The following is a 17,305-nucleotide window of genomic DNA, read 5'->3' as shown; positions in this document are numbered from 1 at the left end:
TGTAAAAGCCACAACCACGTTACCATATTTGTATTTATAATTTAAATCGTATAACGTTATTTCGCTGCATATTAAATCACTGTAAATACTAATGTAAATCATTGTTTCGTTGTACATAGTGTATAGTTTATAATGTTAATATTATTTTTTACATGACGTTAGTAGCTAGCTAGCTTGCTAGCCAGCATTCACAAAACTCTAACATGCCCCGATTTAAAATGGTTCTCTCCTCTTTGTATAAGTTTGTCCTCACAAACAAAGTATTCTGCCAGGGAACTTATGGACACGACAGTAGTAGTAGTAGTTATAAGGTTTTTGAGCTTGTAACGTTAACGTTAGTTAGCTATCGTGGTAGCCCCTTTCGTGACGAGTGCACCACAGTCACGAAAGGGGCTACTATCGTGGTATCAACATTCCGTGACGTGTAGCTAGCTAGCTTGCTAACCGGCATGATGCGTGTGCAGTATTTGACCCACAGGTCTGAGAAGAGGACCTGCACATTTTACTCGTTCCCGAAACTCCTCTACATGCCCAGATTTAAAATGGTTCACGACAGTAGACATAATGCTACGTAATAGCATTTAGCGGGGTAACGTTAACGTTAGCTAGATAGCTTGGTACTATGACCCGTGACAGGGATAAGGCGACAGCCTAACAGACCAATAGCATAGCGTACTGAAGATATATACAAAGCTCTAACGAACCACCACGCATTCTGATTAAGTCAAAACTTGTCCTAAATAATTATTGCAAGTTCGCATTGTGTTTTCTAAGGGATACAGAACAGAAAGCTCAGTCAGTGGGCCAGAGGGGTGAAAACACCCTCAGAATCTGTGGCAGTTATAGAGTTTTGTATAGGCCTATATGTAAACAATGCATGCAAAACTCGTCAATAGAGCTAGGTTAGACCTAGCATTAGGGCTGGGGGATATGAAAGAAATTCATATTGTGGTAATCACTGAACAATTTGCTGTTCATCGCATTGATCGATTGATAAACAAAAACTCTTTTTAATATAAAATATCTCATTTTGAGAGACATTTGAGATAATGTGGTTGTTATCCATTTAGACGACAGAATTATGATATCACAAATTCCTAATTTCATCACAATATGATCCTGATCGTTTGGTGTATCGTTTTTGGTGAGTTACATGATGTATGAGCAAATCGGAGGCGTTGTTACATTTCAGATTATTTTTGATTGTGGTTGAACAGAAGAAATGTTATATCTCTGAACAAACATGCTTATCACACAGACGAGATTAACTACTTAGGTAGTCATTAGATACAGCACCATTCGATACCACAGCAATTTTCGATACTCGATACAGTATTGAAGCTATTCAATTGATACAATAAAAGTATTGAATTTCGATACCCAGCACTGGTGCCAAGTTTGCTGTCGACAGGTCGAAAAATGTTAAGGGTTAGGTTAGGGAGGGGGGGGGCTGTTTTGCAAGAAAATCCAATACATTGATGGTTCTGGAGTCGTGTATGAAATGTTATGTCAATGGACGTTGTGGTGTAGGAGATGTTTTTACTTTTTTTTTTTAATCTTTTTTCCTCCTTTTTCCGTTTTTCTCCCATCCCAATGTTAGTCGTTATGCCAATTCCCAATCCCCTTCCTGGTCGTTGCGCACTCTACCCCCTACCGTCGGTCCGGGAGGGCGGAGACTATGACATGCTTCCTCCGACACATGTGTACTCACTCAGCCCACCGCTTCTTTTCACCTGGCAGCGTGGACTCTCACTGGGGGAGTGTAACGTGTGGAAGGATTCCCTCGCTGTGCAGGCGCCCCTAGTACCGAACTGTAGGAGTCGCTGTTTACAACGACCAGGACCCACCCTCGCCGGGTTTCCCACCCTCTAACACTGCCAATTGTGTTAGTATGGACGGTCGGCCAACACGGAAGCACCACAGCTGGATTCGATCCCACCGTCTCTGTGGTGGTGGGCAGACGCTTAGTCCGCTGCGCCACCCGGCCGCTAGGATGGGTACTAGGGGTGGACGGTATGGTCTAAAATTTATATCACGGTATAATTTGAAGCATAGACGGTAACGGTATATATCACGGTATCATCGTTTTTGATAAATTTTTTTTTTAATTTTATATAATTTTTTTAATTTTATTTTTTTATAAAATATATATATTATATAATTAGACTTGTACTGGTATTATCTGCGAGACATCGCCACCACGCAACAAGCTCCACTGTCTGTGTGTACTCTAGTAGCCTCCAGCTACGGCCAGGATTCTCCGGAGCTGCACCTGGACCTATACTCGAGTAGCCTCGAGCAGAGCTACGGCCAGGATTCTCCGGCGCTGCACCTGGACCCTATTGTATTGGTATTATAACGTTAGCAAGCCCTCAGCTCGAATACGCATCGAATCAGTGTTATAAGACATTGATATCATGAGCTATCTGTAGCTACTGCATATATAACGTTAATACAACGCCTCAGTGAATTATTTAGTTCAATGGGACATTTCGTTTTGAACGGTGAACTAACTTGCGTTAACGTGAGCTAACAGGTAGCATACACGTCTCTAGTACTAGACTTTGTGGAGCGTTTGTTGATGTCAGGAGCTATCGGTAGCTGGCCGACTAGATACCGTTCGGTTAGACAATGCCCCATCATGTATTAAACTAAAAGTGAATAGTTGACTGGGTCATTTTGTAACGGTAGCTAAGCTAACGTTAGCTCTGGGAGACGCCGACAGCTTCTGTGTCCCGTCCCACTAGACTACTAGACCCGTGTTTACATGCGTGCGGTAGGGGCTGGCACGCCCACTGCGCGAAGCCTCCTAAATAACTTTTTCCAGTTCGCACATATCTATTATCTATGACTAATTCTATCTATTTTTAGGGGCAAATGCGAGTGAAATAGTCGCGCTGTGGTTACATGACGTCATTGCTATTTTAGAGCTGCACTACCGGTTACACTGTATACTCAAAATCCATACCGTAGAGCAAATTCATACCGTTTATACCGTATACCGTTTATACCGTCCACCCCTAATGGGTACCTTTCACATTTGAACCGATACCGGTACCTGTGAATCGATACCGGTACCCAACGGTACCTTTTTCGGTACTTTAGTCTCAAGAAATGTAATTTACCTACCTCAGTCGTAAAAAAATATCCAAACTTCAAATAACTACAATTTCGACAGTTTTCGGCTTGTCATTGCTCCGACTGCTTTGTTGTTGAATCAAGTCAAATCCTAGGTAAGCATATATTGTGCGTGTGAACGTTGACATGAAAAGAAAAAAGTTAAAAAAAAAAGTTACAAAAAAAAGTTACAAAAAAATCTGTATCTCACTTGATTCGATACTCTGTTACAGTAGTACCGACGTGTTTCGGTTCGGTACCTCAAAAGTACCGAATTCGGTACCCATTCCTACCGGCCGCACCATATGTTTTTACTTTTAACCTGTAATTGTAGCACATCACATCCCTTAAATAACTTTGTAAATGTGGGAACACAGAACACCGATGGTTCTAGGCCTATAATGTTCAGTAAAAGCAACAGATATCTCAAAAGGCAGCATCTGTGCTTCCTGATTGATCATCACTGTATACATCCTTCACATCCAACAATTGGCCTAAAAGGCCTATTGTCTAGAGAACAAAAAACGACACATTTCAATAAAACAATCACTGAGGAGGTATAAAGCCTAATCAGCGTGTGTCAGATAGGCTGCGATGATGATGATGCTGCCATGTCACCCGTTTTCTAAAAAGGAGAAGAGAATGTCCTCAAGCCTATCTGGAGATTTTAGCAATAGGTGATAAGAACAATGACATCATCACAATCAATGGCTGGCTTTCTCCACAGTACGTGATTATCTTGTACCAGGAGGATCCTTTAGACAAAAGGACAGGCAGTTCAGAGCAATGTTCGCTCACACACTGCCTATGTTTCCTAACAAGCGAGGCACGAGTGTGCGTCTTCAACACTTGAAGTCTGTCATAGCGAAGGCCTTGAAAATGTAGCCATCCCGCAACTACAGGGCCTTCCCAGATAACCATACCTGGTTGTTTTCCAAGCCAAGACTATATGAAACATATGGCGTATGACCAATTATTCAATCTCATAAATTCAACAGTTTACCGTCTAGCTACAATGTAGTCCATTCATGTAGCTAGAACTACTTCTGCGCAGTGACTTGCCCAGCTCTCAATCACTCTCGTGCTTAGTCTTAATACCATGAGCAGAACGTGATCAAATGTCTCTCGGGCAGAAGAGTCTTAACTCTCACGGAGGAAAATGACAAAAGAAAAGGGGAAAAATAACTTCCTCAGTCTGTAAGTAATGGAGAAGTCTGCCCTGAATGAACACCCCCCCCCCCCCCCCCCCCTCCTCTAACCATATCAGACGCACGCTATCCATCTCGGCGTGCTGGCTAGAGCAGCATCAGAATATGCCAATCCAGAGCCGACCTGTTGCCTTCATTGTGCAACATGCAAACAGCTCCAGGGCTAAAGTATATGACAGCCAAAGGTCAAGACCATGCAAATACAGCTGAATTACACGTCAGCAGCAACCACTCTCCGCCAGATAGCACCAACCACACCCACACTGCCATTATTGTATTGTAAATTAATGTTGTTCTTATTGTTAATAAATATTGTGTCGATGCTGCTGCTAGGCAGAGGAGCCAAGAACTAAATAATTTCACTTCTCATATGCTGCCTGTAACAGAATAGAAAGATGTGACAATAACACGGATTGCGATTCAGTCTCCTTTGCCCTGCCCAGCTGGCTGGCTCTGTGACACTGTGGGCAGGTCCCACATGTGGCACAATGCAGCTGAGGATACCGGTGACAAATCTGGACAGAAAGTCTGCTATTGGTCAGTGGTCACTAAGCAGCTAAATGACTAAGGCTGGGTACAGGTGCCAATACCGATACCAAAACAATACTTTTTCTTACCCGGGAGCGCGCGTGCATGTGGCGTCATTAGCGTGCGTGCAGCCAGTTTTGATATCAGCAACGCAACACTGGCTGTGTGTGCTGTGTGAGCCAATCAGAGGCTTTGTTACATTTTGGATTGTGGTTGAACTGTTGAAATCTTATAACTTGGGAACAAAAACAAACATGCTTAGTGGCTCCCTGACATTGATGAGGTTAACTACTTGGGTACAGAAATTTGGTATTGAATGACAGTGTTGATAGTCCAGCCCTAATAGTCACACACCTAGCGTCTGACCTAATTTACGTGCCTTTAAAAAAGGGGCAGTTCACCCAAAATAAAACGAACAAAAATAAATATATCCATCCAAATTGTTTGGTGCGATTTGCTTAGTTTTAGAGATATCTACCTTGGAGATATCTGCCTTAGAGATGTCTGCCGTCACTCCAGTACAATGGAGCTGAATGGTACTTTTGAGCTTGTGGCGCTCAAAACACCATTTGAAAAACCGCAAATCATGACTCAGGATAATGCACAGATCTTGTTATGAGCAGTTTCATGTAGGAACTATTTTCTACCAAAGTAGATCCCCATTAATTATTATTATTACTAAGCAAATCACACCGAAACATTCTGGTGGATAGATAGCACTCTGGGTAAGGGGTAAAATATGTTTTTATTTTGGGTGAACTGCCCCTTTAATCTCATCCAATCTACAAAGTAGGGTTGTCTTTGTCTAAATAAATTTTTCGTTGACCAATAGTCATAGTATTTTGTTGACTGATTGATTAGTTGATTTGATTGACAAAGCTGTTATTGTGTTTCCCAAATGCGATAATGCAGTGGAACCTCTTTAAATCTAGTGCTTGCAAGAGATTACTTCTCATTTTTCAGGAAATTACTCATTCAGCTTGAGTTTCACAAACAAAAGAAAAACATGCTGATGTCGGTCTGTGGCAATCAGTTTGTGGACAGCGATAATAATAGCTGGTTTCAAAAGATAACAGTCAAATAACAAGTGTACTTCACCAAATATACTAAAGTCTTACCATCAACAGCAGGTGTCAAATAAGAGGTTGATTAGTCATGTTGTGTAGCCTGTCTGATATGACCATATAAATATTGTGGGATGATAGAAAAATTCAAATCGAGATTTCTCTCTATCGTTTCTATTGCTATTGTCGCAAATAAATCAGGAGAACTGCTTTACAGCAGTATTTTACGTCATTCAGACCCTGCTTTATGTTATCTACATGTTGGCTAGAATAACAAACAATTTACAAACATGGAGGGTGAAACAGAATTAAACTTCCCGCAACGCTCCAATACAGAACAGGACTAAGCTCAACCAAAACCAGATGAGGAACTTATACCTAAAGAGGGGGGGGGGGGTACTTCTGTCATCTGGTTTTGGCTTGAATAGAAGAAATCTGACACTGACCAAAAAACTGTACTTTGCTAAGTATGCTGCAGACCAGCTCCCACCACTACCGCCTAGTGTTTAGGGCTGGGCGATATGATGATATTATATAAATATCGGGTACAGTTCATTAACAATACACTTTTTAAACGTATCGTGGATATCGTGATGTTTTGCCCTCGGGTTAGAGGCCGCCGCGGCTGAGATGAGACTTACAAGCGCAGTGCTAAATGCTTTCCTCTCCCTCTCACAGGAAAAAAAAAGTCAGTCACACACACACTTGCCCAAATTATGTCATCTACACGCACATACACGCACGCAAGCGCACACACCTAGCCAGAGACAGAGAGGCGGTGGCTCGGTGCTAGGGATGCCCCCTGAAACCCAGGAGTAAGCTCCGACGTTAACAGTACTGCAATCGGTAAGTTAGTCTATGAGCGGATTAGCTACGGAGCTAACGGAGTGTACCATCCATCTGCGACGCAACAGTGGCAGCAACAGTGGACACGGAGTAATGTTAACGTTATGTCGAGTTCATACTACACTACACGTATGAACTCGACATAACGTTAACATTACTCCGTTTCCATGAAGTGTTTAATTGGCAGCAATCTGTTGTTGAAAATGTAACGTAAACCGGAAATGGAATGAGAGGACAGGAAGCCGTCATGAAGTCGGCTTCTGGCCCTTGTAATCATATATATTGTAGTCTTTTAGTCTTATTAACTAAAATATTTTAACAAAATAAAAAGCAGCAGCACTATTGGATAACAGTCATGTTTGCTATGTATTTCTTTCTTTAGGGGAGTAGGACATTTGTTTCACAGTTTTAGCATGATGTTTTATAGATGGCTAGGTTAAACACAGGTTTTTGTTTTTAAGAGGGGGGGGTTTGATTTGATTTGATTGAAGTGTATTTCAAGTATGCAACACAACAAACAAACATCAAGTACAGATATAGCCTTAAGCCGTTCAAATAATAAATATATACATACATGTAAATAAATAAATAGTTACAATATGTAATCTAATCATCTAAATCTAATCTAATATATAATCTAAAAAAACGAAAGGCTAAAATGCTAAATATATAATCTAAGAATCCAATAATCTAAATCTAATATATAATATAAAAATGCTAAAATGCATGAGTCTTTTGTCTTTAATGTTCGCTTGCAAACTCAAATACTGTCTTGGTAAGCCTCATAATGAATTGTTTGGGGAAAAAAGGAAAAACATCGTGATGTGTATCGTGTATCGCCGAAAGGTCAGAAAATATCGTGATATCATATTTAGGCCATATCGCCCAGCCCTACTAGTGTTGTCAAAAATATCGAAGTATCGATACATATCGATACTGAATATTTAAAGCGGTTTCGATACTCATTTCCCAAAATACCAATACTTTCTGCAGTATCGATACCAGCTGGCTTGCTCCCACAAGTTGTTGACAGACAGACACGCTATTGCAGAACACACTGGCCCCTCGTCCTCCTCCTCAGAGACCAACAGACACAAGCTGCTGCAGCCTCCTCCCCCTCACAGACGCGTCAGACTTGTCTTCAGTTTGTAAACAAAGCTATTAGCTAACGTTAGCTAGTCCGTTAGCTCCGTCCGTTAGCTCCGTTAGCTTATGCTAGCTAGCTACCTTTATAATTACTTCATGGAAACGGAGTAACGTTAGGTCGAGTTCATTCATACTACACTAGTACACGTATGAACTCGACATAACGTTACCCCGTTTCCAACGTTAGGTTGAGTTCATTCATACTACACTAGTACACGTATGAACTCGACATAACGTTACCCCGTTTCCATGAAGTGTTTAATGAGCAGCAATCTTGTTGAAAATGTAACGTTAATAAATGCTCCAAGCATATCTCTCTCTCTCATGAAAATTGTTGTAGTTGTTGTTTTAACCAAATAAAAAGCAGCAGCACTATTGCATAACTGAGTCATGTTTGCTATGTATTTCTTTCTTTAGGGGAGTTTGTTTCAGTTTTAGCATGATGTTTTATAGATGGCTAGGTTAAACAGGTTTTAGTTTTTAACCCTTTAATCGCCAAGGACGCCGTAACACATCATTCTCCGCCATGCTTAATCTGCCAATGACGCCGTAACACGTAATTGAGATCAATATTTCAAAAATCTGTGATGGCAATCATATTTCACCCGCGGAGTCTTGAGATCCCCTGTTGATCTCCTCTCAACTCTCCAACGGTTCAAGAGCGCCATCTGGTGGCCGATCGCCCAAACAAGAAATGAGAGCAGGAACTGGTGCTCATCCATATTCGGTCTGGCCACTCTCGAGCTCGACACAATGGATAGCGATCCGTTGCCAATAACTCGATAAACATGATTTGGACGTATATATACTATTATACAACCTGGAAATGGATCGCATATTTCAACATCCCATAATAGCAATCTTTTTGCTCCACGCTCCTCGCCCAACGGCCCGAGGAGACTGGGGAAAGTTTCAGCGTTTATTATTACCGTGTTCGATACAAACTGCTCTGATGATCATATCACCCACACTACATGAATCATCTAACGTTGGCCACGGAATTATAAACGACCCCCCCATCCGGTCAACATCAGATGATGAGTAGTAACTTCTAGAAGCACGTACATTTGAATTTGTTTTATCTGGCGCCGATCGCTATCAAACTGTATTTGATCATCAATATAATGCATTTAGGGCTATAAATCACGTTCTGCAGAATGCTGCAGAAAACGATAAAAACATATTTATACTTTAGACCATATTTTAGTATGAATATGTGAATGAAAAAGTAGAACGTTGCTACATCCTAAACGATAGATAATTGACGTTGAATGGGCCATAGTAATGTCAATTTAGCAATACAATTTAAAAAGTTATAGCCCTGCAAAGAAGGGGAACTTCTCCATAGACAAATAGAGCTGGCAGAGGATGGTATAAGGAGGATGTACATAAGCGTGGCAGAGAAAGGGTTAAGAGGGGTTTGATTTAGATTAGATAATTGTTTATTTTTAAATGTGTGATCTAAAGATAAACAAAGGGTTTTAAAAGTGTTATATTTATCTTCTCTTATAGTACCAGAGAGAAGCTGATGAGAATCAACCAGCAACAAAAGCTAAATTTGTTTATATTCACAAAAAAAAATTAAAAAAATTGTATCGAAGTATTGATACTTTTCAAGGTATCGTATGGAAGTCGAAATTCCAGTATCATGACAACACTACTACCGCCTAACGTGTTGAAAGCACTGTTCAATGTCACTTCCAAATAAACAGGCGAAAATAGAAAGTGCCTTTCATTTATAGTAGTTCACAATTATCAATTGTAGTCATGACGCAACTTTTTCATTAAATTTACAGAGATACTGATATTTATCAAGATGTGAAATTAGTAAATTATTACCATATTGTGATATATGATTTTGTCCATATCGCAAAGCCCTACTGTAGTGCAGAATCAGATACATTAAAATGTACCTTGGCCTGCATTATTAAACTGTTAGATAACCAATGTGTCTGCTAGGTGGTACTGGTATGGTCAAAATATCATATCACAATATTTTTCTAAATTACAGTATGATGTCTTCATTGGTAATACAATTGAACCCTTGCACCGAAGAACCATATAAGCTGGTTTAGACATTTTTTGGACAACCCATGTATTTGCAGTTGTAAGGTCAATCCAATATGCAGTTGATATATCACCAAACAGTTCTCAGCCCCAGTTCTCAGCCTCTACTCTCTTGAACTATTAATGAACAAAACACTAACTTACCATCTTTAGAATAAAGTTTGAAAACATTGTTCCTCAGAGTCTGAACTTATATGGTTCTTCGTCTCGGGTACTCAATTGTCATTGTACTTTTTCCATTCAAAATGGTATATCTTAACCATTTCACTGCTGCACTACCAAACGGTTAACCCTTTCACTGCCACATGACAGCCGGTTAACCCTTTCACACAGTGAAAGGGTTAATACAAAATATTTACAATACTACTAGTACAAAGAGCAATTTTAAGATTAACAAAATCAATTCACATATAACTCAATCATTTGTATATATTGTTGACAACAATTTAGTAAAAATGCATACCTTTGCATGGACAGTATTCCTTAATATTCAGTATACCCCCCAGGCCTATATCTGCCAGCCAAGTTAAGCTGCAGGTAAACACCTCTAGTGTCTCTCACAGGTGGGAGAGGATATGATGTGTATAGTATCCGTCTCCTCGGACATCAGACAGCTACAGATAGCTTGCCTTCATTGCCATACTATGGCGGTGGTCAAATTAAATCATTAATGCTGGTGATGTGGACTCTAGGAGTTCCTAGAGGGTGTAATTTAGGGGAAAGTTGAAATAACTAATTTAATGTTAGCAAAGAAGTTCTGAAGAGTTTTAACAGTAAACCTACAAAATAAATATGTATGAAATACACATATAGCCAAGATTAAAATAGGTAACTTTAGTGGTGGAATACATTTAATCGTATTATGCATGAGTTTATTATTATTATTATATTAAAAACAGGCCTGTGATTAGCTAAACATTTCAAATCAATGTCAAGAGTCCAGTGCAACTAGATTCAACAATAATACTTTGAAAAGTATGTAAGATAGCTAACCCACAGAGGTCCATTTCTATTTGGGTGAATAACAAAATAACTGATGGGTGATCGTCGGCTTGGCTGTCAACCCATCTGGATGATAGCATAATAATCACTACCGTAGCTACGAGGAGGATTTCATCACGTTTGATTTCTAAACGGATAACTCGTCCCTCACACACATGCCATCATAATACAGATACCCAAGCACAGTTATATTACACATCAATTGGATTTGAAGTTTTCGGCGAGGCTGGCTAACTAGTCGGCTAGCGGTTAGCTGGAAGCTACTAGTATAAGCTACGTGTCATGTTCTCCGAGAGAAAACGTTGTTGCATCAACAGGGTCACTCTGGGAGAGCGGCGAGCTAACCAGCGGCTAGCTAACTAACGTTACAGATATCAGAGGACGATTATTATTACGAAAACATTATCAACACTCAATACACATGTCCTACAGAAGTGTGTTTATCCGGCGATACTGTTCTCGTTTTGGGGGCAATTCGAGGCGTAAGCTAACTCGTTGGCTAACACTAGCGTTAGCACTGTTAGCATCCGTCACTAGGTTAGCTGCACAAGCGATAGCGTAGATATAGCGATATTTTAAACGCACCCTTTTACAACATTTCCGAGGTGATTTGTCAAAAGAAAACTTACCCGTTACTTATGTGTTGATTAATTCAATTAGTATAACTGTTCTTATAACCATGAAAACGGGTCCCCCTGTGTCAAAAGAGCCTAACTATTCGAGTCCTCCTCTCCGTGTTTGGTGTTACAGAGCCACGACACTGCAATGGCTGCTGTCAGCACCTCCCTGTTCTGCTGCCCACCGGCCGCTTCCTGTTTATGTCTCACACTCATCCCTCCCCCCCGTGTGGGGGAAGAATCCAGAGAGAGATGAGTTGTTGTGATGCTCGCTTTTCTTGCAAATGTACTTGTTTTTCTCAACTTTAATGTATCGTGATATATTTAATTAAAATACCTTGTTACGGGGCTGCTCGACCACTGTGATCATCAAGTTCAAGTTTCTTTATTAGTTGTCATACAGAAGTACAGAATACTTTTATATAAAATGCTTCTTTCTGTTTTGCTCCAGAGATTGTGCTAGATAAAAATAGATAAGTATAAAGTATAGTAAGTATAAAATAGAAGTCAAGTACGTAGACAAAGGTGTTCAATATATATACAATGTACAATGCAGAGTAGAAAAGTAACTGAGTTACAATACAATATACTATATACTATACAGTACAATGCAGAAATGGGATGAAGTACAATTTAGGTACAATTTACAGTAAGGTGTAATGAGGTATGGGTTGTAGTGCAAATTATTTGCCAATAAATATAAAGTGTCAGTTCCTAACTTTATCACAACCTAAAACATTATGGTTTTTCTCCCTGGGAAAGTGGAGTAATAATAATACTAATTGTCTTGCTGTTCACTTATTATTGGACCCCACGCTATTGGTGATGCTATTCCAACTATTATCCAAGTCCCTTAGTTGAATATGTTATATTAATAATAATAATAATAATAATAATAATAATAATAATAATATGTAGTTTATTGATTCAGCGACAAGTGGGAGTGGTTCTTGTATAGCAAACAGATGGATATAGCAAGCTCGCATAAGGATACATAGTATAACTGTAGATTGTATAGTATAGCATAGTAGTGTACATAAGACCCAGTGCCTCATCCGTAGCTAACAGTGTATTGCAGTGTATCTCAGGACCTTAGCATGTCTTACCATGCTTTTTGTAAACTTTATGTACATATACCTGCTGTTATGTCTTATTCTTATTACTTGTATTATTGCACAAATGTCTTATTCTCATCCTGATTGATTGATTGAAAACTGTATTAACAGATTGCAGAATGGGTATAATACAGTACAGCTCAATACATACAATTGTTAAGGGGATGCAGACCAAAGACTTTCGTCTTGTTTACATCAGGGTCCCCCATTTTCAATTCATCATCCTATTCGTATTATTGTATTATTGCACAATCGTTGCGGGCAAGACCCCCCGCATTTCACTGTATGCTTGTATGCCCGTGACAAATAAAACTCTTGACTCTTGACTTGACTTGAAGTGATCAATCACATTGTATACACACACAAAAAAAGGGACCGAGGAGAATCATTAGTCTCTGGCGCCCCACGCATTGTTTCCAGAGGGACTGAAGACGGTGAGCACCAGAGGAAGTGCCACGTGTACACACTGCGCATGCCTGAGGAGCTGACGGTGATCCTGCTGGTGATCCTACTTCCTGTGGAAGGAGAGAGAAGCGCTGCCTCTGACACGATTATAGAGACGAGGCCTGCTACACCCGCACCTAGTAGAACGGGGAACGGCCCCGGCCATGGTCCTGTGTGATAGCTAATGGTAACAAGTCGGCTAATCAACTTTATTAGACTGCAATAAAGCTACGACGTAACCGATAACACATCACCGTTGCCAGGGTTTCGCGCTGTAGCCGGTAGCTATTCGCCAGCCAAGCGTCTCTACATTTGATCACGGTGTCTATTTCAAGATGTCAAGCACGGGGTTCAACTCCCAGAACGGGGCAGGAGGAGGAGGAGGACGACAGGCATATGCTAATGGTGAGTAGTAATTCTAGCTGTCCAGTTAACTTGTTAGCTAACTTACAACAACACACCATAAAGCTGGCTAACGTTAACCGTTTGCGTTAGCTAACATAGCGTCAACTAGTTGGCTAACTAACTCGGCTAGTGACAGTCCAACGGGGCATTTAGCTACCTGGTTTCCATGTAAGCTAATGCTAATAATCTTTCCCCAATAATCCTTTAGCTAGTAGCCTGATTAGCTGACGTTATCTAGATTCAGATCTTGCAACACACTACCCTCCCAGAGAGTTGTTTGTAACTAGCGTAAGCTAAGCTATGCCAACTATCGTGTCACCTTAGACAGCCACGGTTAGTACTAGTTAGTACTGATTAACTAGTAGTAGTACTAAGGAAGGAAGGGCGAAGACAGTGGTCGGTGTCCAAAAGCTAACGATATAGTGGTAAGTAACGTTAGCTAACGTTAGCCAACATCAACTTTCACGTCGAGGTGGAAACAACCCCAACAACAGGTTCGGCTCAGATCGATGTAACGCAACACCACTTAGTTAGGTGGTAACATAACGTTAATGTTAGAGAAGTAAGATTGGTTAACGTTGGGTTTTAGGTGCACCCCACAATAGCTTGCTACTAGCTAACACACGTATGCTCTTGGTCACAACTCGTCAGACTGATTGATTGAAAACTTTATTAACAGATTCCAGAATGGGTACAGTACAGCTCAATACATACAATTGTTAAGGGGATGCAGACCAGAGAAAGACTTTCGTCTTGTTTACATCAGGGTCCCCCATTTTCAATTCATCATAGACTGAAAGCATCAAGTCGAATCAACACACGTTATGAAACTGACGTGACTTCTTATCCATTAGCGTCACTCGAAATATCTATCCGAGATTGTTTGTTTTTTTTGCAATCGCTCAGCCGAGGTTTCCTTCGCGTTGTAGCCACTCATCACTCTGCAAGATCACTGTTCCATCATCAATGTTGTGCAATACAGGTCTGAAGTGGTGTTGAAGTCTATATGGAGCCCAGAACACTCCAGCGCTCTACGTTTCACTGTACATGTGGCACATTGGGGATGATCCAGATTTGTTGCCAAATACACTTTCTTCACTCCAGCCACTAACCTACTTCAACAACAGACTACCGACGTGCGTCTCTGTTGGGTTTCCAATAATGTAGACGGAGGGCAACAATGCAACCTCACTTAATCACATGTGACGAGGTGCAACGGTATGCGACTGATTTTAGGCTTTCTCTTGTCGGTGCTTGTGGACTGTTTTCCTGGCCTGTGATGGTGACATAGTGGCGGTGGAAACCTGAAGTCTGTTTATTTTGGTTAAAAAAAAATTTACCATCACTATCAAAGTGATGGAACTATTAGGTTGTGTGGTCCTTTTATGCCATTATTGGATTTCTAAGAGGTCATCATGTTCCCCTAAAATAAGAGGCTGTAGCAGTGTAGCAGGCTAGTTTTAAAGCTAGCCTAAAGATACTGGTATCATATGAAACTAAGGTACCATTGGTACCAACCATGTCAGGTTAGCTTGTCAGGACGGGGGCTAAATAATGCTCCAAAGTTAGGCTACATTTTGGCGATGGAAAAACTGCCATGGGTATTTTCAAAGGGGTCCCTTGACCTCTCACCTTAAGATGTCTGAATGAAAATGCAGTCCGGTGGGCCAAGCCCAGGTCCCTCCTGCAGTTTTGGGCAAATCACCATGCAGAATGAGTATTTTCACCTATTTTTTAAATGGTGTATTTGACCATTTATGCGGTGTCCCTAAACAGTTGTGGAATTGCATACATTGGGTATGATTGGAAATCTGAGACTCTTGTTGATAGAATGAGCCCAATTGTATTCATGTGTGATGATGTCCCCATAGTAGCCATTTCATTGTATTGAGACCATTCTTTTTAACTTGGCCTTAACACTTGTGCCGCGCGTATCGCTTATCTTTTTACCCCTAGAATGCCAGCTTTATAGTCATTTCCGCTGTCGTTTCACTATGTTAGGCAACGGAATTTCCAGGCGAGCAATGTGAATTTCTGTTCCAGCAGGAGGAGGGGCCACTAACCAAGGAGAAATTAAAGTGAGGCTGAGTATCAACCCCAAGCCATTGCAGTTCAGACACGGACGATACTGCCACCTGGTGATAGTCGATCAGCATTGCAGTTCTAGTGTGTGGGGATGTGCCAAAATTATGCAGATCGCTCCCGGCAAGTCTGTAGAGCGTGGATCAAAGTAAAAAGATCAAATGATCCAAAAACGTAATATCTCGTTTTTGGCACTCAGCGCTTGTCAAGCAAAAACGTAACATCCTGTTTTTGGCACTGAAAGTGTTAAGGGGGCATTTCTGAGCAATTTCCGGAACAGAAGTGGTCGCCATCCAATCGTTGAAAAATGCAATATGAGATGTTCCTTTATTGATCCCCTTGGGGAAATTCGGGCATCATAGCAGGCACAGGGGAAGGGACGTACAAGTATGGGAAATTCCTCACAGAAAGTTTTGATACCAAATCACAGCATGGATTTGCTATGGTGTTCCTCGAGTCTTGGTGTCTTAATGGGGTAATTTGGAGGGATTTTGAATCAATTCTTGAGTGGTCAAATGGTTACATCTTGCACCAAATCTGTGGACATAATTGAGCATAGGAATGGCCATCATACACTTTGATCATAATGTTCTAAGCCCTTATACACGCAACTTTCACATTTCTAATGGGCTCCTAACCAAAACACAATGTCAATTACAGATTTATGACTAGAAAAACCAGTTGAGAAACAAAGTTACTTTTCTTTTCCCTCTCCTGTAGTTTAGCCATAACGATTTGGCCTGTGATTGGCTGAGCTATGGGGGCCTCCTCACCCCACGCCTAAGCTCTTGTCTGTTCAGAGGAACCCTATGGCTGACCAGGATCATAGTTCTTGAGATGTACTTGCTCTCAGGAAGGATGAAGACTCCGAGGGGATTATGTGTCTCCCCATCGTCACTCATCGACGAGAGTGTTTACTAATCCTGCCACTGCTGCTGATCCTAGCCAGCCTCTTATGTAGCACAAGACTAAATCAATACTGGATAGTCCTCAATCGTCTATCATTATGTAACGGCCCAGATCGAAAGGTGTCATTACTTACCTATCATAATTATGAGAGGAATGTCGTTGTACATCTATCCAATTCTCCCAAAAAAATTATGCTGTCTCTTAGTCTTTTGTATCCTTGCTGCTGTATTCCCTCATGGTACATGCATATCTTCTTAGACGATCATGGTGCTTTAAGACCAGGTAAAGGGATTACATCCTGGGATGTTGAGTGATCTCATCACAGTGTCTGTTCCTTGGGTCATTTGCCATGTTTTGAAGGATTTGAGACTCGTAGGGGCTTCCCACTCTTCGATAAAACAAATAGTCAATTAATTGGTCCATTTGATCTTTCTTAGCTGACCAAGACCTTTTTGTTTGTAAAATTCTCTTCATTATCACCAAATTAACAGAATACACAGGAATTTGATTTGGTGATCAGTGCAAGGACAAACAATAGTCCAACCCAGGGGAGGAAACTAACTTTTTGGCTTACCAGCCAACTGGCGAGTATCTGATTTTTTTTACCAGCCAAACAGATTTTTTACCAGACAAAAAAAATCGCTAATTGTGATAATTACTTCTTTGTACGTCTTCGTCTAAATTGATTTTCAATCATAGTAAATTAATCACACTGTCTCTACTCTTCAAAATATTACATCATTAAATCACATATT

At 40.7% G+C, this 17,305-nt stretch overlaps 2 protein-coding genes across 3 annotated transcripts in view; one reads left to right on the top strand and one right to left on the bottom strand.

Annotated features, from left to right (window-relative positions):
• sar1b (secretion associated, Ras related GTPase 1B) overlaps positions 1-11,752 on the bottom strand; it is a 35,113-nt gene extending 23,361 nt beyond the window's left edge. The window contains exon 1 of the mRNA XM_084320674.1: positions 11,608-11,752. The gene's annotated coding sequence lies outside the window, so the exon portion shown is untranslated. The remainder of the gene's footprint in view (positions 1-11,607) is intronic.
• Positions 11,753-13,244: 1,492 nt separating this feature from the next.
• Positions 13,245-17,305, top strand: part of sec24a (SEC24 homolog A, COPII coat complex component) — a 63,972-nt gene continuing 59,911 nt past the window's right edge. For both annotated transcript variants that reach the window (XM_084319827.1, XM_084319826.1), the window contains exon 1: positions 13,245-13,559. In XM_084319827.1, coding sequence (XP_084175953.1) covers positions 13,490-13,559 — 70 coding nt within the window. In that variant the 5' untranslated portion in view covers positions 13,245-13,489. The remainder of the gene's footprint in view (positions 13,560-17,305) is intronic.

This window comes from Notolepis coatsorum (genome assembly GCF_963971535.1).
Source record: "Notolepis coatsorum genome assembly, chromosome: 8".
NCBI lineage: Eukaryota > Metazoa > Chordata > Actinopteri > Aulopiformes > Paralepididae > Notolepis > Notolepis coatsorum.
The sequence above is the reverse complement of the archived record's forward strand: the minus strand, read 5'-3'. Positions and strand labels throughout refer to the sequence as shown.